Here is a 26926-nt window from a genome sequence, read left to right as displayed (position 1 = left end):
TTCCTGCTGATCTTGCTTCCTTGCTTTGAGTTGAACAGCTGCTTCTCTTGCTGTGCTGATCCTATTGATGTCCCTGTAAATTTTCACACTTCTGATCGTCTGAATGACTATAGTCTGCATTGTTTATGACAAGGGTATCTTTTCAGCTTCTGCAATCTATTTTGATCTCCTAATAGCACTGGCCTCTCACTCAGTGCTGCTCTGTGGGGAGCTGATATGCTGCAGCCTTGCTTGTGCAGAAGCACTACTGGAAATTGCAGTTGCCTTGACCGAAGGGTAAGTGTTTTGGTGTGCTCAGAGCATGTGAAGAAAAATAAGAGGTTAGCAAAGATAAGTTTTGGTGAGTTTAGAGACAGAGAAAGCTGTGAAGAGAGAGGGGCCGCCTCTCTCTCTTTCTTGTGCTGTGGCGAGCCATGCCTCCCTCTGGCTCCTCAGCTTTTTATGAAAGGGGAAAGCTTTTACCTTCCCTTCATGTTTCTTCCCCGTCTCCCGAAAAACAAAGGACTGGGGGAAACTCCAACTTGGAGTAAAAGCTGCCAAGAAACAGTATGTTTTGCGAGGGGAAGACAGCCCCAGTACACAACGAGGTTTGGGGTGCTGCGAGGACCCTTAATCCTCCTTTCCCCTTTCTCCTCCAAGGAGCCTCTGACACTGCAGGGTGGCGCTGGTACGGCTGCTGCGCTTGAACGGCCAGCGAACAGCCGCAATGCCCACGGGGGCCGCGGCTGCGACCGGAGTTCACCGGAGGAAGGGTTGGAAGGAGGAGCCAGCTGCTTCCCGCCCAGGGCCGGGGCCTGCGGAGCTGAGAGGCAGAGCCGCCCCGCCCGCCGCGCCGTCTCATATAAGCTGGGCAGCCGCTGCCGGCAGCCCCGCGGGAAACTTCGCTGTGCCGGTGACCGTCTTGTTTGGCAGCAGCGCTTCCCGGCTCTCGCCCTCCGTCCCGCCCGCCCAGGGGCCGTGCGACTCGAGGAGAGCCCCGCGGCTTTCCGTCGCGGCTGCTTCTTCCCCTTTCGGCCCCCCTCCCGCCTACAGCGGGGCGCGGAGGCCATGTTCCCCCCGGACTCCACCTGGAATATCTCCTTCGCCGGCTGCGGCTTTCTGGGGGTCTACCACGTTGGGGTAGCCAGCTGCCTGCAGGAACATGCCCCCTTCCTCGTCGCCAACGCCAGGAAGATCTACGGCGCATCAGCCGGGGCGCTCACCGCCACCGCCCTCGTCAGCGGCGCTTGCCTCGGTAAGCAGTACACCTTGTTGTTACTAATTTATTAATTACCACAGCGGCGGGGAGGAGTGGGGTGGTGGAAATAGCGCTCCGCCCCCCTCCTCCCCCTTCCGACATGCGAGCGGCGCTTTGTTTGTAAGGCCTTACCTTAGTGTTCCTACTTCTTAGTGTCTCTGCGCGTCTCAGGCTGAGGTCCGGGGGTGATGCAGGAAGGTAGAGATACAGGGGTCCTAACCGGGCACCTGGCCTCCCTGAGATGGAGGGAGGAGCCGCTGCCCTCCTCAGAGCAGGCGTCAGGGGGTCAGCAGTGGTTTTGACCCCCACCGTAATAAAAAGTGGACTTGTGGGGCTTAGTTCGTGAATTTGAGCTGTTGGTGAGGAGGTGACCTGTTGCCCTGTAGTAACCTGCTCTTAGTGTCTGTGAGCAAGAGGGAAGCAGCTGAGGATGGAGATGTTGAGCAGTGTGTTGCATGTGTGGATTAGAGTTGAACAGCATCTCCAAGAAGCCAGGAAATCTATCTTTAGCCTTTCTTAGCATCTTTATTTCTAGAAGAGGGTTATGCCTCAGGATGTAGGGCGTTAGGGAATTTTCCTGCCCTCTGCAACAGCTAGATCTCCAGTTTAGCTAGATGTTACTTCTGTTTTCAAGTTACAGAAGAAGCTTTTTAAAAGTTACCTCTGAAGCAGGCGCATGGCATAGTCTGTCCTTGCTTAGGGCATGTCTAGAGAACAGCTGAAGAGAATGGTGTGTGGTGCCTCCTGTTTCTTTACTGTTCCACTGTAAGGTCAGGTGTTTTGTGTGCTGGGGGAGAAATCACGAAGCATGCTAGAGGCTGTACTTGGAAGCTTTTGAGAATAATCAATTCAGAAAAGTATCTTGAAAGGGGAATGTGGTGTGAGAGAATCGGGCATATCTGTTTAGTCTCAGAATTAAGAGCTTCTCCTAGAGCTGAGTGAAACCAGAGCTGTTTACTACTTGAACTCCTCTTGCCTTCATCACAGGTGTCTTTCTGCAGCAGTCCCAGTTCTTTGGGGACACGTAGAGTTTTGAGATGTAGCCTTCATGCAGCAGAAGCATTTTCTGTGTAGTTAGGTTTGAAGTTTATCTCTCCTATTTTGTTTACAGAAATGTCCGATGAAGTGTAACTGCTACTCCTGGAGCTTGATGGGAAGCTGTTCAAACCCCAGGCTGGGATCTCAAAAGCTGTAGTCATGCCATTGTGGAAGCATGCTTGCTTTTATCATGGACAAGGGAAAAGGCCTCCTCTAGTCCCTTCTCATGCAGGGATCCATTTGTTGGTAGCTGCTGGGGGGTTAGTTGCTTTACTTGCTGTTCCTTATGTTAAAGAGGTGGCTACCAATCAGGTCCTTAACTGGGTGGTCCCTGTGCTACTCAGGGGTATGGCATGAACATGAGACAGGCTGGCAGTAGTGCCCAAATCCTTTGCCTTGCTCAGAAGCCATTACTGTGCTGACCAAGTCTGTTGTTATGTCTGTGTTATTCTTGCCGTTGTACGTCCAGAGCACCCATGGTGTGCTGAGCGTTGCCCTTGGGGAGTTAGCCTGATAGAGAGCATTCTGTGAATCCAGGTTAGAACAGGTTTTTCCTACTCCCTGTGAGATACAAGGGGAGGTATGATAAAGAGGACAGAGTTAGGGGTCACCTAGGCAGCATTTGCCTCCTTCCTGAAAGAGAGCAAACCATGCTGTTTAAAGCCAGCCAAATCTTGGATCTTGGGTGTTCAGTTTCTGGTTTAAGTTCGGCTTCTCTGTGATAGTTTTCTTTTGACTCTGCCTGTGTGGTTGGCATATATCTTGGGTAGAGAGCAGCTCTAAGCAACAGAGCTCACTTCTGAAAGTAAAAGCAAATGAGGCGCTTCGTTGTGGCATGGGATCACTGTACCTTGTCCCTGTTGTAAATCCTCCTGACAGGGCAAATTCCAGCCTGAGGTCCAGGGATTAGAGTGAAATCATAGGGAAGAAGAGAATGATTAGGCAGAAGGTACTGCTGCAGCCTGTGCTAGGAGAGCAGTTCATCCTAGTACAGGCTGTTGTAGGATCCCGAGTATGCGTGTTTGCTGTGCAGCTGGTTCTGCCTGAGAGTAAGCATTATAGCCTGTGGGCTTTGAAACTTACGGCAACTGCTACTCCACACTGTCTGTTGCCCTGTCCCTCAAAGTGGAATGCTGAATAGTGTCTCTTGGTGCATGACAAGTAGAGGGGAGTTTTGTGGAAGCATTGCTTATTTGTGTGCATGTAGATGGATTTGGTTGCATCTGTACTTTGCTCTGATTTCAGTGAGACTATACTGTGCAAAGATAAATACTTCCTGGGGAGGTGTCAACAAACCTCTTCCTTTGCGTTTTTTCTTTGGTTCTGATCCTTTGAGACCCTGATTAGGGAGAACAGAAATTTTCCTGGACTCAGTGTGCAAGATCCCACCTAGTGGTTTCGTTTCCAGCTTTTTTTCTTCTTGCTTTTGCATCTCTTCAGCTGGCTTCTGAGCTAATTCTGCCTTCTCTCTGAATTAAGGCCACACTGTCATTTTTTGTATATGGCAGTAAGGCTTTGCTATGGGCTAACACTGAACTGAAAGCCCTGACCAAATGATCTTCAGCCTTGAGAACTCACTATGGGCTTGAAAGGCTGATTTTGGAATACCAAATAAAACACTTTTAGGCATACATGCTAGCTAGGTAGAGGATATTATTTCTAAATTAGAGGCCAGGAGGTATTTATGGTCTGATATGACCACACCTAGCTCTTGTTAAACACTTTACCATTAAGCCATAGTGATCTTGGATTTACTCTCTGAGGCTGCAACAGTGGTATTGTCCCACATCTGAAGTACTCTCTCCAGCCTTGAGATTCTTCTTTTCACTGGCATGAAAAAGCATTGCTATTTTTCCACTGGAATAATTTCTGTGGCTGTTGAAGTGCACCTGGCAAAGTCTCGTGTGTTTGTATAGAAGTTGCTTGATTTTGCATACTGCAGTGTTGGAGTATGAATCACTTATTGTCCTGAGGGTTTTCTGGAAAATGGCCTTCTGTCATGCCTGTGTGTTCTCTTGTGGCTGTTGGAGTCTAGCACACCAGGAAATGCACCTCTGTATGCTAAGCAAGTGAAAAAGTCCTTTTGTGCTTACTTTGTGTTCTTTTCCTTATGCACGCCTCAAATCCTGCAGCTTCTCACAAACTCTAGGCTTGGAGCTCTGAGGATATTTACCTATATGGAAAAAAAAAAACCTTAAGGCACTGGCCTGGTTGAGTAAAACTGGCTTATGTGACATGACACGACTGTCCATTTTCAGTCATGAGCAATGTTAGTTAAAATGCAGTCACTGTTGGACTTTTAAGTCTTTAATACAGAATAGGGGATGTGTTTTTTTTAAGGATCTTGAATCACCTCACTCTAGTGAGCTGCATGGGATTTGGTGTGCCTGGTTTTGAAGTGCAGCAGCCTGGATGAATGATGGGATATGAACATTTAATCACTGAAAATCTGATTTAGAGTTGATATGAAGGTCCTGGACTGTGCTTCCTACTCACAGTTAACCAAGAGCATCTGAATTGTCTGTGTAACATGTAAATATTGTCCTATACAGCCCTCATCTTGAGGGTGGGTTGGAACTGCTGAAATGCTGCTTTTTTGGGGGGAAGAGGTAGGTTCTGCTGTCAGAGGCAGAGCTGGCCATGAAACCTGCATCTGTGGGAGCTAGCTGTTCTCCTTCAGCATGACAGTTTCAGCAGAAAATGATAAAGCAAGATGAGGGAATGTTTCAAGCACTAAGAATACAGAAAGGAGTCTGTCTGCTAGATTGAGCAGTGTTGTGTAGGGTATTCTCTGGAGAGCTCTTCCTGGGTTGCTGACAGGATTTCTTATTTTTTAAACTAGTGTCTTAGCCAGGACTTGTGTTGGGCTCAACCTGGGATGAAGTAATAGTTATTTGACATTCAGGTTTGCTTGTCAGCTGTCACCATGTGACCACCAGGAAATAACGCTGCTGAACTCCAAACTTTTTCCATTAAGTAGCAGGAGGGGGAGAGCTAAAAAACAAAAAAAAAAAGCAAAAAAAAAAACCCCAACCACCAAACCCCGTTTTCTCTTTTGAAATTGAGACAATGAATGATAGTAGTGTCTTAAATGTTGTGCTCCTGAAATTTGATTATGTGCATGCAGATGCTTAAGAACTAGCCATGGAGAGTATTTTCTCAATGTGTGTGGTCTCCTAACACCAAATCACTGACTGATAGAGGGAAATAAGTCTCTATGGAGTCCTCAGAGCAATGCCAGTTTATGCTGTCCAAAGTGTGACTCATGAAGCTTGATATGTAGTGCTGTCTCGCATGGCTGTGTGAGGAGATCCATAGGTCTCCCCAGGTACGTGAGGGAAAGCTTTATTGCTCAAATCCTTCCCTGCACATGAGGTTGCTGCTTGCATCTCCTCTGGAGGCCCTAGCTGGGGCAAAAGTTGTTGAGCTCAGCAGCTCCAGCACTGTCAGTGACAGTAGAAGCACCTTTATGTACATACATGGAGATGTGGATGTGATTCATGGGAAGCCTTCTGGTGCTCCCTGGAAGCGGTAAAGCTGCTGCTTCTTTCTGTGGTGGAAAATAGAGGTGCATGGATGTTCCATGCTGACATAGTTGGAAATGTCCATTGGCTTGGTGGAGAAGCTGCTGTGCCTGGATGGGTGCCATCAGTGGTCACAGGGCTGCAGGCTCGGGTGTCCAGGTGAGTAAGCTGGTATCCAGTGTACTGTGCAGTACCTTTTTCTGGGAGGGAAGGAGCTTGTTCCCACTGCCTCCTGGCTCTTTCCCATGAGGAAAGGTGCTCTTGCAGGTATCTTGTTGGATGAGCGCAAGGGAAGCCAAGCAGCTGCTTTCAGTGAAATGCATATTCATAGCAGTGCCTGTGATTATTCTTTTGTCACCCCACATAGAGAGGAGGTGTGCAGAGCAGCTTGGTGCCCAGCCTTGCTCCGTCAGCCACAGCAGCAGCTGTGCAAACAGCACAAGCCATCTTTGTGTGGTTGCTCTTCTGACCCATCATTTCAGCATCTCTCGAACCTGTAGCCTCTCCAGGCTATTCCACTTTTTTCTACCTCTTATTTCCCAGACTCTTCAAGGTACCTGCAAGTACTCCCTATAAGAGTTGAGAAACTTTTGAGTGTACTTCAGAGTCCTATGTCCAGTTTTGATTATGTTTGGAAGATAAGGTTAATCCTGGTAAATCAAAAAAACATCCTCAGGTTCCTTACTCTGTCTTAGTTTCAAACTCCCATTGCTGCAGTGGCTACACTTCAGTTGCCCATACTCTGCCTTGTTCTTTCTGCTAAGTGTGTCTGGGACTTGAGGTGAATGTTAGGATGTGCTGTCAGGAATCTAGGAGTGAAGGGAACCCCTGTGTATGTATTTGTCTTGGGCTGTCTTTTCTTGTCAAGCAGGCATAAGGCACTAGAGAGGGTGAGAGCTGGTGAAAAGCAGGGGTAGAGGAAATGACTCCATGTAGAAGGTCCTAAATAAATGTGTCCTTGGGAAAAGGCAAAATGTGTCCTGGAAGTGATAAGGTCTGGGGCAGTAAAACTTCAGGGAGCATGTAAAAGGGAGGGAACTGATGAGCCTTGTAGTGTAGGAAAGATGCTAGAGGTTGTTGTAGTTGTACCTGTTGTAGCTATAAAGACAAGAGAAAAGGAGGAGAGAGTTTGGCATTTCTGATACAATAGCTACTTGTGACAGGCCTGATCCTGTCCCACGGGTTGTGCTGCTCTGTGTACAGTGTGTCTGGGAGAGCTGCCTTCAGTGTTCCTAGAGTCCACGACTCTCCTCAGCTGAAAGGCTCAGAACGAGCCAAGCTCCATGTGATCCCAGAGGCGACGGGTCCGTGCAGGTGACGTGCACTTTTGTCCTTGGTGCTTGGGATATGTCAGGCGTGGAAGCTGCTAGTTTTAGTAGAACCCAGGGCTTTGTGCTGCCCTCTGGCACCTGCCCAAGCCTGAAGCTGTAGTGCTTTCTCATACAGATAAAGGCCAAATCTACATTGATGGTTTCTGCCTGACAAATCCTCTGGAATCTGCAAGCTTTGTGAAGTGTCTTTATGCAGCTGTTTCCCAGGCTTCTGGCTATGCTATCGCTGCAGAACTTCTGAGAATGAGCCATTCTCTTCTTCATACACTATAGTTTGTTTGGATAGATACTGGTTTTGGAAGCCTTTGGGTTAGGATTTAGTAGGATTTAGTGGACCAAGTACCAGTTGAGCACTGGAGGCTATGCTGGTGTCTGAGCTGCCACTCTGGTGGATTATCTAGTTTAGCATCCTGAAGTACAGGAGATGGCATCTGAGGGTGTAGATGGATCGGGAGCCCTTTACATATGTTAATTACAAGAGCTGATCTTGCCAGCTTCACTGAATGCTGATGATTCAGGGCTAGGCCTTGAAAAATTATTATTCCAGTGTATCGTGGAGGAAGGGTGTGGATTCAGGATGCTGTAGTTATGCCATGCATGGAGAAAGTCAGAGCCCTGTTTCAGAGTGGACTGGCCACACAAGAAGAAATTGCACTGATTTATTTAGCCCAGTGTTCTTATTCAGTGAGATTGGTAAAAACTCTTTTATAGGAACACAGTAACCATTTAGCTACCAGCCATACTTCTGCACACAGAAGTGTTAATTCTGTGTGTGTGAACTTCAGCTGGACACTGCTATGTCTGCCTTGCTGCTTTCCTTGCTTGTGTACTGCAGGAAGGGTTGCACAGAGGCTCTTGCCTTGCAGGGGTCTGTGCAACCTCTGTGAGTCCTACTTTTGGTTGTTTTTTGGAATCTGAGTCATCTTGATGCCTGGGAGTTGTGGCTGGGGGACCACTACTGATATCCATAGGAGAAAGGTAACGTCAGTTTCCAGATATTCTTGTGTCAAGGCTCCCAAGCAATGCAGCCTGTCTTGCGGTCTGCCAGAAGATGTTTCCCAGTTAAGCTACTTCTAGATTCCTTCTAGAACAAAATACCCGTGCCCCTCTTCTGAGAACTGCTTTGGAACAAATCTTCTCATTCTCACTTCCTTGCTGAAGTCTGCTCCTCTCATGCTGTGGCTAGTGAGAAGAGTTCAGGCGTGTAAGGTGACACTTCACATGCCCATGTGAGATGGAAGAAGGGCAAAGCAGGCACGGCAAGCAGCATGCTCGCATGTGCCTGGGGAGGTGCATGGCATGGGTTGGAGCAGTTGGCTAGCTGTGCAAGCATGAGGGAGCTGGGCACGGTGCAAGCTAAAGGCCAGTGGAGTGTTTCAGGGCTATTTCCTTTCATTGTGTGCCAGGACTTTAGCAGCCACACAAGTGTATAGTGGGAAAGGACAGAGAAAAAGGAGACAGGGTGCTCTGCATGAGCGAGCCAGCTGTATTTCTGGTAACATCTCTGATCACGCTGCCTGTAAGTGTGCAGTAGAGCGTTCAGCAGGAGTTAGACTGTGAGGCAGTAAAAGCTGTGTGTGGGACTTGCTTTGGTGTTGGTGAAGGTAGTGATTAGTGTGTGATAAAGCCGAAGGGGTGCTGGAGTGGCAGCTCTTTTATTGGGCTCTAGACATACAGATGATGACTGCTCACTCCACTTTTTCCTCTTTGTGGATCTGTAGTGCAGGTGCCTGCAAATGTATCTCCTGCCCTGTAGCACTGATCTCTTTTTATCCAAAACATCTTGCCTCTAGTGATACCTCTCCTGTGAAGTGAGACCAGCACACTTTCTCTGGGTGCATGGTGCTGTCCTGCAAACTGGCTCTGAGAAGCGAGTATGGAGTGTGTGTATAACATTGTGCTTTGTATTGGTGATTTTCACTTGAATGTATAAAGCAAGAGTTGGATGTGATTCCACTTATGCTGCTGTGCAGTGCAGAGGAGAAGGGCAATTTTGCATTAACTTTTGTTACTCTGTACCTTCTGTAACTCTGTGAATGCCCTTTTCGTGTCTCCCCATGCTATTTGAGTTGCAATATGGCATTGACAGGATTGATGAGTGAATGAGGACAGGACATGGTTTTCAGTATAGTTTGCCTGGGGTCCTGAACAACTTTTCCTTTTCATGCGCTGTTATACTATTTAATTTCTAACGCAGTGAACAGAAATGCAGCATTAAGCCTTGTATTAAGGAATTACAGTGGAGAAAGATTAGGCTAGTGGGGATTGTTGTGGTTGTGGCAGAGAATGATCCTGGCGGGCTGCCTGAACTGAGCTGCCTCTTGGCCTTCCTACTGATTGTTTTGTAATAGCAGCTGCACTGTGTTCTGATTTGTGTTGCAAAAATAAATGCTCCTATCCTGACCACAGAAACAAAGCAGGCCTCAGCCTGCAGAACACCAGTCACCAGGTGAGGCTTTGGTGTACCAACACTACGTTAAGTCTGGTGCAGCTTAGAGACGTAATCAAGCATGGCAGCTCTTGTGCCTGATTTCCTAAAGGCTTTCTGCTTCTGTACAAAACAGCAACCTCCCTTAAGGTGAGATGAGGTAAGAATTGTGCATCTGTGCGTTTGGCTTGTGTGAGGGTTCTATCCTGTAGGTACCAGTGAGTGGACAGGCAGGCAACTATCACTGTGGGCTCTCTGGTGAGCTGCACTCTGCAAGAGGAAAAAACTTGGGCAACTTGAAAGCTGATCTTTATGCTCCCCATATCCAGGACATGGCAGTAGTTCTGGTTCATGTATTAACTGGTATCTAGACCACAGAAAATAACTATCTCTTTGTCTCTAAGGGGGAAAATTCCTCCTTTTGGTTTGGCTTTATTTAAACAGAGAGTGACCAACAGTGTTTTGGAGTGTTTTACCCAAATTTTACTTGAAACAGAAAAGCAAACATCTTGGGGACAAACATGTTAACCAGAGGGAGGCTTCAGGCTCTGAAGCAGTTGCAGGTGATTGCATTTACTTAACCCTACTGCTGCAGGTTGCATTGTGGCATGGTTTGTGTCTAGACTTTGTGGTGCTGAGCCCTGAGAATCTGAACCAGAAAGAGTTGTGGGCAGAGCCCTTCCTTCCGCATGTGCATCTGGCTGTGAGAGCTGGCCCTACTTGAAAAGCTGTCACTTCCTCTTGGTGTGTCCTACCTGCCCCACCTGTAAGGTGCTTACCACAGTCTGATAGGGTTATTCTTACAGGGTACGTATCAGTGCCCCTCACCCTTGAACAAAAGGTGGGAAAGGCCATTATTTACACCTGGTGGCCAGGCTTCCTGAGGTATCCCCTTGGCAAAATCATTTGCTTGATTAGCTCTGGCGTTAAGTCCTTGCATAGAGCCCCTGATGGGAAGGGTTACCTGCCACAGAGAACAAGCAGTAGGGCTGTCTGTAGGCTCAGTGAGTGTATGTTATAAGTTGTGTTTGCTAGATGTGTATTGCCAGAAGAGGTACAGGAAGGAAGCTTTTCTTATTTGAAGCCAAGTCAGCTGGGCTGTTTCTTATCTGATGGCAAAACAGTCAGAGTGAGACTGAGTGAAAACCTCAAAACAAATATACCTCAAAACAACAAAAAATGGGGAAGTCACAGAGGAACAGCTTGTTCTGGTACATGGAGTTTCTCAATATTACTGGCTTACATGAATGTAAATGTGCAGATGTAAAAAATATTGGTGCCATTAAAGTCTCCACTGCTGGCTTCCACCCCTCTGCCTTAAACATTTAAAAATGGTCAGTTTTATTGTGTTAAATAGTAGTGGTTATACTGCTTCTGGAAAGCGAGGGGTAAATATCCTTTCTATATCAATGCTTTTAGGCATCTGTCCAGGATTTCATGCAGAAATTAAAGAGCTGTCACAAGCTATGGGATACACCTGTCACCTGAAAATGTCTTACTAGGGCAGATCATAAAGCATTACTCTCGCTGTATTTCCTGCTGGTATGGATTTTGCCTTGGACCTCCCTTTGACATCCATCCAGCCTCACTTAGAGGCTGTTGGAGAATATCTTGGGTCAGATTCCCTTAGGGACGAGTCAGCTTTTGTCTAGCTTTGCTCAGCTGAAGGTCTGTCTGGTTCTTGCTCTCCTGGGACAATGTGTGGAAAGCAGGTTGCTTCAGCATGAGCGTGGGAAGAGGCGCAGAAGGCCAGCCAAGCAGCGGGATCTTTCATAGACTGAAGGCACTGCCCACAAGAATAGGGGCTGTCCTTTGGTCAGTGCTTTGCACTGCTCCTAGGGGTGAGCGAATGGGCCCTTTCTGGTGGTCTGAGCTCCCTGTGAGGAAACATCCAGTGAAGTTCTCTGTTAATTATTGTCTAGATGTTGGCTTGCAAACTTTCGTTTCGGTGGCTCTCGTTTACAGCTTTACATTTTTGGGCTGGTGACAGGACTGTGTTATAATTAGGACTGTATCATCCAGGAGAGGCCAGGCCAGAAAAGCATGCATGTTGCTGACTCTCAGTACTTAGAGAAGGGGCAGGTGCAGGAGCTGCGTGTGCTTAGCTGGAGCAGCTTGGGGATTTGTGCCCAGGAAGAACAAATCTCCTGAAACTTGTGCTCATCATTGGAAACTAGCTTTTAGATGAGGTACAGGAATACCTGAAATTGTGAGGGACAGGCAGCCAAGTTAAATTAACCTTGGAGGAGATGATGCTGGTGAATTCCTTCTGACTCAGCCTATTCCTAAATTCACATCTGGACTGAGATTTACCAGTGGGCAACATGAGAGCTCCAGTGATGCTCAGCAACTGTCTGAGTTGAAAGTGGAATGTAAAGCTTGTAGCTGTAGACTTTTGCAGGGAACATCTGTGCTGAGTAAGGCAGAAACGTAACCTGAACAAATAGCTAAGCAGAATTTACCAGGGACCTCATTCTGGGGCTTGCTTATGCTACAGAGGAGCTGTCTCTTGTCCTGAAGATCTTGCAGTCAAAATAGCTTGGGCATGGCATCCCAAGCTAACAGGCATTGAGCGCTCAGAGTGCAGAAGGAATGCCAAAAGCACCTGCACCTCCTACTGCTAGCTGGCTGCTTTTCAAACCTTTTGGTATTGGTGTGTCTGGCCAGTCTGGAGCCATAGCTGAGTAATGGGACTGAGGAGAGAGGAGTGGTGCCACGTTGCTGAGGTGTAGGAAGGAGTCCGTTTGGATTCTTGCTGGTGTTGAATGAGAAACAGGTTTAGTGAGGATCTGCTTGGTTTCCTTCCTGCCCCACTAGTCCAGGTAAGGTATGGCAACTGCAGCTGGGGGTGTGACCTCTCAGGCTGTGCTTCCTACCATCAGGGACAGAAGATGCTTTTCCTGCATTCATCAGCTGTCTGTGCTGTTCTCTTCTCTATCCCTTTTGAGAGCCTTTCCTTTAAGCTTGCATCATGTTTACTGCAACGCTAGCCGGGGGCAGGAATGTCCCTGGCACAGAGTATGATCTTTGTGCTGATGTGGAGCTCTCCCAGAGAGAGCTGCAGTGTCATGGCTGAGTTGCAGTCACAGGACCTGCTGGGTGGAATGAATGTCCACGATGCCCCTCTCTCTCTTCAGCCTGTTCTGCTCCTATTTTTGGTTGTGCCTTAGGCTTTTTTTAAAACTTGTAATGCTTCATGGGTCAGCTGTCCTTTTGCTGGCTGGCAAATGGCAATCAGTGTGGTCTAATGTCAACAGGAGAGCATCATAGTGCCCTTGGTGCGAAAGCCCTGCTGAGGAATATGCAGGTCCAGAGGGGCCCTTCTTTCCCCACTTGTCACCCCTTCTGCTGTGGGGTGTTTAACCTTTGGAATGGTTCTCATCCTTATGCATTGCACAGGCTTGAAGTTGTTTCATCTCTGAGCTCTTAGCTGCGTATAAGGGTCTTCCCAGCAGCCTGGCTAACATCAGTTTTAGGTGGTTGATCTTCAGTTCTTCTTTGCCAGAGGCAGAGTAGCAACATGCTGCTGAGGCTGGAGGTGTTTGTATGCAGTTATAAATAGTATGTGCTGCTTGAATGCTTTTCAGGTTAGAGGAGGGTAGTTTAAGGAGGACGCAAGGCAGTAGAGACTGAGATACTGGGTTATTTTGGATCTGAGCATGACTGGTAGTGGTGAAAACCAGTCCTTTAAAGGAATGACCTTGCTCTGTCAATAAGCATAGCATATAATAATATGAAGCTGGCTTCACATAGCTTAAAAATGAAATGCCGGTTAGCACTGCCTTCAGGTGTTTTCCCCATGGGTAATGGTAACTTGCCTCTTGTAGCTGCTGCATAAATATCACAGGATGAACCAGCAGAGGTGGAGCAGCTGGCTTCCTTTGTCTAGAAAGGGACACATTGGGATGTTTCAGGACATAACTGCCTGATGTTCCTTTGTGTCATCACAACTGAAATTTGGATAAGGACAATGGCAGTATTCAAATTTATATATAACACCACCCCCTGGGGCAGGATAAAAGGTGGGATATGGCTTGACTAATGCAACTGGAATATTCCACATATTAATATGATTTTTAGAGAAACATTGGCTTAGTAAATCTGTATAAGAAAAAGTGTCAAATTAATTGGTTGGTGAGAGAACAAAATGTTTTCCCAGCAAGCAATACCAGCTATTATGTGTTGTCTCTGCCTCTTGGTATGTACTTCAATAAAGGAAGAGAAACTTAATTTAGCTTTTTCACATGTTCCAATGTCCTGAATCACCAGATCCCTCAAAAATCATGGAGGACTTTTCTGTGGGCTGAAACTGGCACTGGACTAGTAGTAATTGACATCTTGTGGATGACCCCTGTAGGACTCTTCTGTTGACCACCTCTCATTCAGCTGCTCTCTCTGGCAGGCTGTGAGTAGAATTTGAGCTGGTATTCCTAGAATAGCATTTCTGGTAGTAATGGGATTAAAAACTCTTACCGCTTCTGTCTCCTCCCAAATGTATTTTCAGGAGGGCTTGTCATCTGTCATGGATCTAGCTACATAAACTTGACTCCTTTGGCTGAACCCTCAGCTAGCCTTATTTCCAGGAAGGCTGGTGGTGCTGCTGCAGATCATCCTGTGCCTGTCTCTTCCTGCAGTTCTGTACTCAGCTTGCTTAGAATGGGTTGGGTTGGCAAGGACTTTCAAGATCATCTAGAGATCCAACCCCCCTGCCATTTACAGGGACACCTGCCATGAGACCAGGTCAGTCGAAGCCCTGTCCAACCTGGCCTTGAACACTGCCAGGGATGGGGCATCCACAGGTTCTCTGGGCAACCTGTGCCAGTGCCTCACTACCCTCATCACCTTGCTTTGGTGCAAGTGAAACAGCAAGTCCAACAGAATCACAGGTGCCCTTAAACTGAAATACCTTAGAAGCTCCTGTGTGTGTGCATGTGTGCAGGCATGTACTAAAAAGAACCTAAACCAATGAACACCCAGAAAGTATTCAAATAATGAAATTGCTAGAATAAGTAATAATTCTTATTTTGTTCTCATGGCTGTGCAGTGTGATAGAGCAGGTAGCTGCAACTCCAGTCTCCCCTCAAATGCTGTGAGACAGTCTGTTTCCTCACATAGTCAGGACTTTGCTATTTTATTTTTCTTAAATGAACAAAACCTTCCAGCTCACATTTTAGCTCAAGCAGTCAGTCATAAGCTCCATGTAATTGTGATTGTTTCCAGTATTGCTATCAAATCTTCCTGTACAGTGAGATGCCAAGTGTGAAAGCATCATTCCATAAGCGTCATCTCCTGGGTGACACACACACCTCCACACTCCCACCACCAGAGCTCTCTGTGCATGCAGGCTGTCTCCCTGCAGCTGTGTGCTCAACACCCAGCCTCCCACTGGGTTTTTCAGCAAAGCCAGCAGCTCCATGCAATGCACTCAGTGCAGTGGAGTTTCTTGGGGTCATGCGGCCAAGGAGCTGGGCTGGGATTCCCTCAGGCTTTCACTCTGTTGCTGCTTCTTCATGTGCATTTCCTCCCCTTGTCAGATGTTAAGGTGTCTTGGGGAGCATTATGAGTGCTAATGGCATAGTGCTGATAAAATGTAATTCCCGCAAGGCTTGCTTCATATTGGAAAGGGTGTTGAACCATGTGGCTACTATCTGGAACAGGTTGGGCTCAATGGCTTACTGCTAATTGAGTAAGTAAGATCAGAATTAGACTGCTAAACATTGCTCTAGGACAGAGCAAAAGACTGGGATTACAGTGCTAAAAATTGCTGCAGGGGGGAACTTGGATTTTCTGCTAAGTTGCTTCCTCACAGTGCCTAAAATCCTCACCCAGAGTCTCTGGTCACGTTCAAGATTGAAGTTCTGTGCATGCTTGAGCTGCTGGTGCTGATGGGTTCCCAAAGCACAGAATTGCATTGCCAGGCTGTGTTGTTGGAAAACATGTTGCTGGCGCACATGCATTGTGAAAGGGTGGGATGTGTCAACATAGTATTGAGGCTGTTAACTGCTCCTATCTCCATTTTATTTACTAACCTGCATCTAACTTTGGTTCTTTCATTCTGCTGCCTCCTTTCTGCAATTGCAAGTCTGTGTGGGAGAGCAAGATGGAGGGATTTCCAGCTGGCTTGAACTGGTAGTCTTTCATCTTTCTTCACGAACTGAACTTCAGTGTGATTGAAGTCTTAATGTGTGAAAGCATGTATTTCTTTTTTTTCCTGGTTTCTTTTATTCCACACCACCACCATCTCCCCCCCCGATGATATTCTCATATGTATTCCTGATGCCCCTGGGAGTGCAGTGATTGGCTGGTTCTTAGAGGAGCTGTTGTCTTGTATCTCACCATGGCTAGATGTCTGTGGCATAACAGTCAGTGTGTGCAAAGGGCAGCATGCTGGCTGCTGGGAGTTTGGCTTGGGTTGATGTTTTTGCTTTGTTTTCTGCCATCCCTCCTTTCCCAGTGGAGAGCTCTGATGCTGTTGCCAGATCGGGCTCCTAGTGACCATGAGATAATGGGCTTAGCAGATGCCTTCCCTTTTGTGCAGATGGGATGTCTCCTCTCCTCCAAATTCAGCTGGGTCACTGTGTGAAAGGATAAAGCAGGCATGGCTTCATGAGTTCTACTTGCTATAAAGGCCTTGTTTAGTGCTGCGGAACTGGATGGGATGGGACCGAAAGACTGCAGGAGGCATTAAGTCACTCATTCCCTAATGGAGCATAGTGTCTGTCTTGTTCACCTGAGTGGTGGCTGATATTTGCAGTTGAACTGGGATCATTTAGCTCTAAAGTACAGACATTCCTGTTTACTGGCACTTTTGCTTACAGGCAGATGACTTTTTCATGTCAGAAAAAAAGATGCTTACTAGAAAAGTGTTAGTGGAAGATGTTTTGAAGTGGATTTAGCCATAAGCTCAAAGCTCTTAAAGCATCTCACTTGTTTTCTTTGCTAGTCTGTGTTTTCACTAGCCCTGCACTGACCAGTAAGACAGGATCTAAGAAAAAGTGTGAGGCTTTAGCCAGATGCTAAGGTCTTCCTTGACTTTATAAAACGTATGTCAGATGAGGGTAGCTGTCTGCGATGGAGTGTGAGGGCCAAGAGAGCAAACTTCAATGACTCCTGTAACACTGCCAGTAATAGCCTCTTGTCTTGAGTTATATATCAGCCGGTGGGGATAAACCTCTGAGTAAAACTGTGAATGAGGCTTTTTTTTGTGCCTTATTCTGTAAAGGAGGAGGCTGTATTTTCTAGGATTTTATGGTGCATTTTTCTTTCTCTTGTTGCAGGTGAGGCTGGTGCCAGCATTATTAGAGTGTCAAAAGAAGCCCGGAAGAGGTTCTTGGGACCTCTCCACCCATCTTTCAACTTGGTGAAGATCATTCGGATCTGCCTGTCCAAGACCGTGCCAGAGAATGGGCACGAGGTTGCAGCAGGACGCTTGGGTATTTCCCTGACACGGGTCTCTGATGGAGAAAATGTAATACTGTCAGACTTCCATTCCAAGGAGGAGCTGATCCAGGTAAATGGAAACTTATTGCAGAGGGCTAGGCAGGAACTGCATGCTAGTTTGTTTTCCCTTGGTCTCCAAATGTCCTTAGTATTGGAGTATAACTGCCAGCACATGCCAGTGTGATGTTCTGAGAAGAGTAATCAATCAATCAATGGGTTAAATAGGTTTTGATCTGCTGCTTACATTCTGGATCTCTTTCTCCCTCAGGCCTGTGTCTGCAGTGCCTTTATCCCTGTCTACTGTGGGCTGATACCTCCAACCTTGCGTGGAGTGGTAAGTAAGACTCTAGGTGATCCTTCATTAAATCGTGTGCTAATGAGTAAGAAGGCAGAAATGTTAGTACTCTATTTTGCCTGTCTGCTGTCAGCAATTAGCCTGAGGAAGCACAAGAAATTCCCAAATGAACAGCTTCAACAGTGGGTGTGCCTTCTTTCCACTGCTGCCTGCTGGCTATAGTGTCCTGAAAACTAGAGGATTTAACATGATAGTAATATATTGCAATCTGGGCAGGTACTGACAGACTTAGCTGCTTGGTACAATGCTGTCCATCACTGAGGCTCCAACCCTCTGCATGTGGAAAGAACTTGGTTCCAGGGTAGAAACCATGAGTGTGGTCCCTCTCCCACGAGCCTGTCACTTTCGGTTGGGTTTTAACTAGTGGTGTTGATACCAGGCCTTTATTCCATGGAGTTCTTCCTGTCCTTTCTCTGAAAATAATGTTCTGCTGCCTGATGGAGCTTCTTCAACGTCCTGTCCAAGGCTGTCCAGTGTCTACCTTCTGTGTTTGCATGTTGGAAATGAAAACATTTGAAAGCTCTGTGGAGCTGGAGCATCTCTGAATATTGCAGTTATGCTTAAGGGCCTCCCTTGAGCTTGGACTCCCCTTGTGCTACATAGGTTAATGCAGACATTAAAAGGAAAGTTTGTTTGAAAACTAGGTAGTCAAAAGGGAGAGGGAGAACTGCTATTAATGTATGTGTGCCCTGGTTTCCTGTAAGTGACCTGACCTAGGTACCTCAGTCTGTCAGACCATAGCATCAAATCTGATCCCACTGCTACCTGTGTCCAAAAAGTGAGGTCAGTTTTGCTCCTGTCTAATATATAGCTTGGCTGTCTTTGTCCTGTGCAAGCATTTTGGGCAGGAAAATCACCTAGAAATGTCCAATCTGCAGGCAGGTTTTTTGTCCCACAGCTGGTAGCTCTTGCCCGACACTTCTCTGGGGCTAGTCGAGGTCAATGTGAATTAGGCAAAATCTCAAAATTCCAAAACATCAGGGTTTCTGGAATGTGCAGCTGCCCTGGCACACCAAGGGGTGACTTCTCATGTTGAGATTCCCCATGGGGAAAGGTGGGGAGGGAATATATGAGATGAGGAAATTAATTCCTACCTCTTCCCCCAAAAAATCATTGTTCTTTGTGTCTCTCAGGGGGGAGGGTGGTGAGAGCAGAGGTTAAATTAGGTTGGGTATGAGCCTGTGAAAAGTTTTTGACATGGGACTGCATGGTTCCTAGCATGCCTGTGATGAATGTGACTGTATTTGCCACAGGACAGACTGACAGGCCTGGCATGAGGACAAGTTCTGAAGGCAATGTGATTGTGTGAAAAGTGTAAAATCTGTATTCTGCCTTCCTTCTAATTTTTTTCCAGTGTTCACTCTCTGAGCTCTGGTAGCCCCATGGAGTGGATAATGAAGATAGGTGGAGAGAAGGAAAAACAGTAAATTCTCAAATACTGGGAAATGGAAGGGTCAGTAACTGACTTGTCAACACACGCTTTAGCCATGAACAAGTTCATGTACCATGTGGATGAGATGAACACCTAACAAGGATCAGAAAGCCAGGTGTCAGTTCATGTGAGTGAGGGGCCCTGTAAAAAAAAAAAAAAAAGAGGACATGATAAGGGAATGGAACTGGGCAGCCCAGAAATTACTCCAGTCTGAGAACCATCCCCCAAAACTGCTGCTGCTCATGCCTGGAACCAGCTGGTGTCTCCAGCCTGTGGCTCCGTGCAGTTAGGCTTTGCAAGGGGTTGGAGAGTGGTTAGGCTTGGGTTGCTGGAGGTTCAGGCAAATGCAAAGAACTGGCAGCTGATCTTGAGTCAGGAATGGTAATTGGCACTGCTTGGGGAATGGTGGACTGGAGAGCAGGGTCTGCGTGTGTATTCCTGGATTTCCATGCAGTGAGAAGGCTTTGCCTGTCGGCTTTTTAGTTAAGCCTTTTTTCTAACGTCATCCGTGCACTCATGCTGCCACCCTGAGGGAAACGTATGTTTCTGCATCCTTACCGCAAAATTAGTGTCGTGTGAGACAAGGCAAAGCATGATGCAGAATGGAGCACCTCCTCTTCTGATCAGCATTTCCGTGCTCTGCTGGATTCAGCCTCAGCCAGCTTAGCTCCTCACCCAGCAGAGAGCTGAACGATGGCACAGCTGCTACTATGGGGCTGTGTAGTTCCTACATGATGGTTTGCATTTGAACCTGTCTGAAGGGACAGGTTCCTGTCTGGCAGGATCAACCTTGACACAAAATCAACAGGGCTCTTCTGTAACCAAGGTTCTTAAGAGCTTGAATTGTTGCTCTGCAAAGGTTTCACACTTCCTGCTCCTTTGGCTTGACCAAGGCCCTCTCCCTTTATCTTCTGCATGTTGTTTACACTGCCAAAGGCCTGTGATAGCAGTTGTCTTGCTCAGCTCCTTGTGCAATTATGGTACACCAATGAATACTCTGAATTGAGTACATGCTACTGGGATTGTCTTTCCTGCAAGGGTAACGCAAATGTGTTTATGGTGTGTAAGTACAGAACGTTCTCTGACAAGAGAGTGCCTGATAAGTGCAAAACACTGGTCCCCTGTGCTCTGTTACCACACCACAGAAAGTAGATTCCAAAGGTGTATACATGTGTTGGAATTGCTGCTTGATAAGCCTGCTAGCAATAAATCAGCTCTTAGGTAACGAACCTGCCAGTGGGAAATTGTGTTTGAGCTTATTCATTTTAAACACAAGTGAAAAATGGCACAATGTCACAGTGTGACAGCTTAGATCAGTGCTAATTTGCACTGTAGGTGGTGGTGGTTGTGTCATTTTATTTAATTGGAGAGCTGTCAAAACCCATAGGAGATTTAAGTCAGCAGTCACACAAGTAAACATGCCTTTCTCGTGGAATGCTTGTGTCCAACATGCGTAACCATAGAAAGAGAGGCACATAGCAAAAGGAGATTATAGACAACACAGCTGTGCTATCACTGGTTTTGACTCCTTCTGTGCTGGTGGGTGTACTCCGATCTCTTCCCGAGTTGTTGGCACAAATATGAATACAGTAAAAAAGCTGCTTGATCAGTTATGAGAATTGAGAGTGCTTCATTTGTCTTGATTTTTTAGAGATACGTTGATGGAGGGATTTCTGACAACTTGCCACGATATGAGCTGAAGAACACCATCACGGTGTCTCCATTCTCAGGAGAAAGTGATATCTGTCCACGAGACGGTTCCACAAACATGCATGAGCTGAGAGTCACCAATACAAGCATCCAGTTCAACCTTCGCAACCTTTACCGCCTCTCAAAGGCCCTGTTTCCTCCGGAGGCGCATGTGAGTTTCCTGGCAATATCAGAACTTGGACAGTAGATAGGCACTGGCTATACTGGGCACTTTAGCAGAGGAAGATTTCAGACACTGTTAGTTTTGTATCTCTTGTTTGTTTTTTAACCTTGACGTTATTAACCCAGTGACTTGGCAAACCTTGACCATTTGCACAAGGTTGTATAAGCGGCTTGGTTTTCTTTTGCTTCTGGGAGATCCGGAATTTAGGTTGGAAAGTATTTTCACGTTGCTCTGGAGTAGTTTGCCAGGAAGTCAGGCTCACTTGTAAACAAGGGTGTTTCAGCCATCAGAACCCATGTGCTCTTGAGTGTTTTATTGTCAGGTTGGACCTAGTAGCCTGCAGCCAGTGACTGTCTCTTAAAAAGTGCCAGTGGAGCAGGTGTCGCTTTGACCAGCTTTGTGTACTGTGAGCAAATGCAGCCTCAGATAGCCTTGGTATTTCAGCATAATAAGTGTGCTTGCATGTGCTGAATTATTTGGACAGGCTTTTTCCTCCCCCTCTCTAGTCTTGCTGACTTTATCTGCAAATGCAGTGGCCCTTCCTGGCATCTGCTGAGAAGTATTCTGGTCTGCTTGTCAGAGTGACTTGCTGAAGGCTGCACACAGTAGCATCAGCTGTAGATGTGGAAATTGAGTTGACGCAAGTCTAAGCTCATTCTTGGGTAGGATTCCAGGTGTCCCTTCCAATCTTGAATTATCATGTGATCCCCATGTTCACTGTATTTATGTTACACCCACCATATCTGCTCAAAGGCTGGGAAGAGCTGACAAAGATGAGACTTGTTTTTGGGATAGCTCAGGAATCAGGAAAATTCCTCTAAAGCCAGCATTGAGCTGGTGTTTTCTCTGCTCAGCCAGGCAGTCTCCAAATGACTTGCTCTTGCCTTCCTCTGCCTTCAGGTGCTGCGGGATATGTGCAAGCAGGGCTATCAGGATGCACTGCACTTCCTGAAGAAGAACGGTAAGGCTCTGTGTTTGCAGGATACACTGATTTGCTTCGTCTGTGACAGGCTTGGTATCTTGGCTTTGAGAATAGTCAGTGGTGTATATGAAAAGTGGAAGGGCAGAATTGAGCTGTGCTTCAGGAACTGGAATATGGGATTTATATTAAGTCTATTTTAGCACTGCAGGATGCAGAAGTGAACACCTTTCTAGTGCAATGCAGGAGGATTCTAACCATTCTTATACCAGAGTGGTGGTTTTGGCACATCTAAGTTTTGAAATTACTTAGCATGTACTCTGCTACACCAGCACAGCTGTTAGGCACCGGTGCCATTTGGACTTTCTGCAGATATCCTCCTGCTCCTTTTTATGTGCAGCTAGGGTATGTCTAATGTAGCACAGCAGTGCAGAGCACAGGCATGCCTTCAGAAGCTCCCCCGCACTTGGCAGTTTGTCACTGTCTTTTTTGTGAAAGCCCCGGACTTCGTAAACTCTTTTGTAGCAGGTTAAGCGTGTGTTTGATGCCACCTAGTGTCAATTTACAGCAGATCGAGCACATCGAGCACATCTCGAGCATATGTTGACTCTGTGTTGCATACCTCACTGGGATAAGAGCCGTCAATACAGCCGTGTTTGCGGATTAAGCTGCAGGAGGGAAACCTTGCCTGCAAGATGGGTGACTGGCAACTTATAGGAACAAAACACTGCCAAACAGCACCCTGCTGTTAAAGGGGAAAAGGCAGAATTTCTAGCAGCGATGTTTCTAACTCATTGTGGTAAGAATTACAATAGATGTAAGCTAAAGAGGCTGGGTATGACGCCTGTCTGAGGCGTGTTAGGGTGAAGAATAACACTAAAGGTCAGGGGAGGCAGGGCAGCTAGTTTAAATCAGCCTATGGTATGACTTCTTTTCCTCAGGTCTCCTTAATCGTCCAAGTCCTGCCCGCCCTCTCCTTGCCATAGAAGCCCCCCCAGGAGAGAAGAAAGAAGAAGAAATGGAAGCTGAGGACCAAATAGAGGACAATACTGAACTTGCTGAAGTTGAAGAGCATATCATGGAACACTTGCCTCCCAGACTGAACCAAGGTATGACCCAAAGGGAGAGATACCAGGCAATCTCCCTGTGCTGCCTGGTCCACTTCAGAGGATTACCGGGGATGTGTTGGGTATTGCTTGTGGATGGGCTTGGCCATACCTAAGGATTTAACTGACACCCACTGATGATGAGATGGAGTCGTGGCCTCTTAGATAAAATTGTGGATTGCCCTTTAGAGGCTATTGGGAGAGGTTGACTCATTTGACGTTGCTCTGAATAGTAAGGAGAGGAGGGGATCTTGTTGCTCACTTCTCTGGGAGTCTGATAAAGCTAAAACCTGCTGTTCTCGGCTGCACTGGGACAATTACTACCCTGAGCAAGACTGCCTTAAGAAGTGGAATGTGCAGAGGGGAGTCCTCAGGCTAGATAACTTCTGGGGTATGGCAAGGAAAGAGATAGTCCCACTGAGGGGATTCAACCATATTCTCTTCTGCCTCCAGCTCTTCTGGAGGCTTGTGCTGAAAGAAGAAGTTTCTTTACTGGCATTGCCAACATGCTGCCTATACGTGTGGCCACAGCAATGATGGTGCCCTACATGCTGCCTCTGGAGTCTGCAGTTTCCTTCACTGTCAGGTAAGCCATTGGCTGGTTCCCTTAGTGGTGTTCTTCCTAGTTCAGTGAAGTTCTGATGTAGTGAAACATAAAAAGCCAGAGACTCTGCATGGCCTCTCTGACTCTGCAGTGACCAAATACTTGGAGAAAGAGTTCCTGCCACTTACCAGCCATATTAAAAAAAAAATTAAAAGTCCTCCCCCCACCCGCCCCCCCAAAAAAAAGAGGCAAAAGAAAGCACCCCAACAAACACCTCTTCCAACCTTCATATGTCGTTTAGCTACAGCCAATACTTCCAGCTTGAAGGAAGATGGCTGTGGGCTGGAACTTGTCTTAGAAAATGGTGAGAAATTTTGGAGCCTGAGGAGAAACTTGTGAGCTAAGAGCACAGGGATGAAAGTGGGAACCAAATGAGGGGATGTTCCCCTCTGCAGTGAGGAGAAGAGAATTCCCAGCCATTTCCAGTTCTACACTTAATGGGCTAAGAAGACAAGTCTGTCAGACTTGTTCTTTGTACAAAGTACTCTATGAAAAGTTTCTGGAAGGAAATAGCTTGTGGTAGAAAAGCTTAGAGAAAGACACTTTCCGAATCTGAAAATCGATGAAAAAATGTGGAAAGTGCAGACACAAAACATAAAGAATAAGTTCCTGGGCTGTTTCCAACCTTCATAGCTTCTCCCTATTAATTCTGTGAATGGTAGTATAAATTGCTCTTTATACATTTGTAATTAAAAATAATGAGTGACCATTGATAAGATGCAAAACTGGTGTCCTTCTCATCCTGCCGTTTGTGTGGCCCAACTAATGGTTGTCTTCTGTCTCCTCCCAGGTTGCTGGAATGGCTCCCAGATATTCCTGAGGATATTAGATGGATGAGGGAGCAGATGACTGAAATCTGCAACTATCTTGTGAAGAAAGCCAAGAAGAAACTTGGCAGCCATCTTTCAGCCAGGTATGGCTGCTTTCCTCCACAGCACTATTCTGGAGCAGCCCTCCATTTCCCCTTTCACCTTTGACTTTTACAGACTCTGCTCCAATGGAGCTGATTAAGAACATCACAAATGGACCAGAAATTGATCTGGTCCATGGTATCTTGGCTTCCTTAACTGTTGGATAGACTGAGCACATGGTCTTCTTCCTTCTTCTCATTACAGGGTAGACCCTGTAGTGAAACTGTTAATACGGTGATAGGGCAGAAGACATAGGTTTAACTAAAATAGTATGCTAGCTTATTCCATCTTCCCTGTAGAAGACATAGGTGCTGTCTTTGTGGCATTTTCTGGCCCAAAGTCCCATAAAAATTCCTTCCTAGAGGTCCCTTTTCTGCCATGAGATCTTGGCCTGGTTTAGGGTGGGGAGGCACTAGGGTGGCCAAAAACCACCAGAAGGTTTCCAAATGAGGCAGAGTACTTACGTGTGTGTTTGTGCCTGAGCTTCTGAACTGAACTCCCTGCAGCAGTCCATGGCTTGAGGCTGAGGCAAGACTGTGTTGTGTGGATGAGGATAGCTGAGTATTAATAGGCAGAGGGTTCCAGCTGTGATTCGGATCCTAGTACAAAAGGGTGATTCTTACCCACAAGCGCTCATGGTCTTGAATAATCAAGAGATGTGAGGGGGTGAAAATAGGTGCACACTGAGACTTCTAACTCTGCATAAGATTATGCAGTTAGTGGTAGAACAAAATAGCTCTATGGTTCTGGAGCTCTGGTCTGGTGACCTGCTCAAGTCTTCCAGTGTACTAATTCTTTGCGTGTGTTTATCTTTCAGGCTTTACTATCACCTCGAGCTTGGACAGCCTCAGAGCCTGCCAATTTCTTCTGCATCAGCTTGTGGTGAAGCATTGCCTGTGTGGATGAGAAGCAACCGTTCTCTCTCTGATGCCATGATGAAGTGGGAGGAGTACCAGCGCCAGCTCATGCTGGGCTTACTCTGCATCAACATGGACATGCAGGCTTCTCTCTTCCCTCGGGAAGGGCTTCAGCTAAAGCTTCCACCCTTAGACTGTGCGAAAGAGTGCCTGCCACTCTTCTGAGCCTGCTGGCCTGAGGGGATGAGGGTGGGTGGAAGGGGAGCGCATGTAGGGTGGGACCAGTCTCATCCCTCAGCAGCAGGCTGCCCTGTGCTCATCAATATGCTGCAAAGGGGATTTCCCCAGGATGGAGACTGGTAGAATTGACTCTAGTCATTTTTTGCCCACTGGGCCAGGCAAGGGATCTCTGTGATCAGAGACACACATAGGCTGATACCTTGCTCTAGGTTTGTGTTGAGGCCTGGCTATTGCTCATGGCCAGGCTGATGCTGACCCAGCTGGGCTTTCCCAGATAGTGCACTTTGAATTGCCTTTGGCTTTTTACTGCCAAATAATCAGGATGTAGATGATGCTCTCAAATTCTTACAATTTTTAGCCTCCTTTGTTTTTAGAGAATGAGTCTTGCTTTTGCTTAAATCATTTGACATCCTTTAGCTCTTTGTGCTACTGAAAGATGAAGTAGCCTCTTGCTAAACCATTTTTTCTCGTGGCTTCCAAATCTTCTTTTGACTCCTTTGCTGAAATCACATCTTTTCCTCTGTCCCTGAACTGCATCCCCACTGGAAGCCAGAGCTGGCCCTGCTGCAGACTGCACTGAGACTGCAGAAGGGTAGAAAAATCAGGTATTTACTCAGATTTATGTTGTTGTGTTCTCTCCTTTTTGTTTTTTGTCCTCATGGAACTGAGCTCTGAGTGTTACTAAGTTATTGAGCTTATTTGAAGAAGTAATTTAGACAGAATTTTTTCCAGAGAAACATGTTGAATTAGAGGCCCCATTCCTGTCACTGTGAATGGAATTGGTGTGGGGTTGCTCTTGGAAAGCTCGGCCTGACCATTTCAGGATCAGCTTAACAGCTGAAGCAATACTAAGTGCTTGTAGGAAGGTGTGATTGTGCAGGGCATGTTATTTTTGAGTGGCTGTGGTGGAGTGTCACAGCAAGTGCTGAGGAACGGCTGCCTCTGACAGGGCTTGGGCTTTGTTCCTTAAGGAACTGTACAACTGTTCCTTAAGGGGGGAGGAAATTCCAAGCGGATGATACAGAAGGGATCTCCTGCCAAACTGGATGCTTGGCTTTATCAATTTTTTATTAATTTTTTTTTTCCTCAAAGAGTCCGAATGTTGAGGCTTTAGAGTGAGAAGGATTTAGGCTTGTAGCTATACCAGCCCCGCAGCTTGCCTGTCTCCTGTTTTGGATCACGGGTACAGCTCTGCAGGTAGCAATAAGAGGAGCATGTGAAGTGGAAGTGAAGTTAGGACTGTTGGTGCACGTGCAATCTGCTTGGAATGGATTACTTGTGTTGTCCCTTGAAAGACCGCAGCTAGTAGGTCTGTAGCAGGGCAGGACTGTGCCTTCTTAACGTATTCCTTTTTCAGTGGTGGTCTGGTTGTTACTTGCTGTGCAGAAACATGAACTCTGTTCTTCACAGGGTGAGACATGGCTTCCCGTGGGGATTTTATGTACTTAAGTTTAAATCCTTGCACTATGACACAAAATCAGCTCCTGGTATCTTTTTTCCCTCTTTTATTCTGCAGCATGTCTAGCTACATGAGGCATCTTCTACCTCTCCTAGCACAAACAGTATGCAATTGGCCAAAGCAAACGTATGCTGTCCTTGCTGGGGAGCAGGACAGGGTATCTGAAGCCGAC

The 26926-nt window shown here is 46.7% G+C and overlaps 2 protein-coding genes across 2 annotated transcripts in view; both read left to right on the top strand.

Annotated features, from left to right (window-relative positions):
* Positions 1–26926, top strand: part of RPLP2 (ribosomal protein lateral stalk subunit P2) — a 142669-nt gene that overhangs the window by 9858 nt on the left and 105885 nt on the right. The gene's annotated exons all lie outside the window — the stretch shown is intronic.
* PNPLA2 (patatin like phospholipase domain containing 2) lies at positions 830–25913 on the top strand. The gene is made up of 9 exons (XM_061463168.1): positions 830–1234; positions 16836–17068; positions 17267–17332; positions 20437–20646; positions 21559–21619; positions 22519–22686; positions 23137–23269; positions 24078–24200; positions 25016–25913. The coding sequence occupies exons 1-9, from the start codon at positions 1048–1050 to the stop codon at positions 25278–25280; spliced, it is 1446 nt and encodes a 481-aa protein (XP_061319152.1). The 5' UTR covers positions 830–1047; the 3' UTR covers positions 25281–25913.

This window comes from Pezoporus flaviventris, unplaced genomic scaffold (genome assembly GCF_033815535.1).
Source record: "Pezoporus flaviventris isolate CSIRO_AGI_PZ_B2104156 unplaced genomic scaffold, CSIRO_AGI_Pfla_v1 ptg000036l, whole genome shotgun sequence".
NCBI lineage: Eukaryota > Metazoa > Chordata > Aves > Psittaciformes > Psittacidae > Pezoporus > Pezoporus flaviventris.
The sequence above is the reverse complement of the archived record's forward strand: the minus strand, read 5'-3'. Positions and strand labels throughout refer to the sequence as shown.

What these genes read in the sequence shown, in the direction of transcription:
- PNPLA2 (XM_061463168.1), top strand. Translation starts at nt 1,048, where the DNA reads ATGTTCCCCCCGGACTCCACCTGGAATATCTCCTTCGCCGGCTGCGGC. An exon ending in CCAAGGAGGAGCTGATCCAG is followed by an intron (nt 17,069 to 17,266) that starts GTAAATGGAAAC and finishes TTTCTCCCTCAG; the next exon opens with GCCTGTGTCTGCAGTGCCTT. An exon ending in CTCCAACCTTGCGTGGAGTG is followed by an intron (nt 17,333 to 20,436) that starts GTAAGTAAGACT and finishes TTGATTTTTTAG; the next exon opens with AGATACGTTGATGGAGGGAT.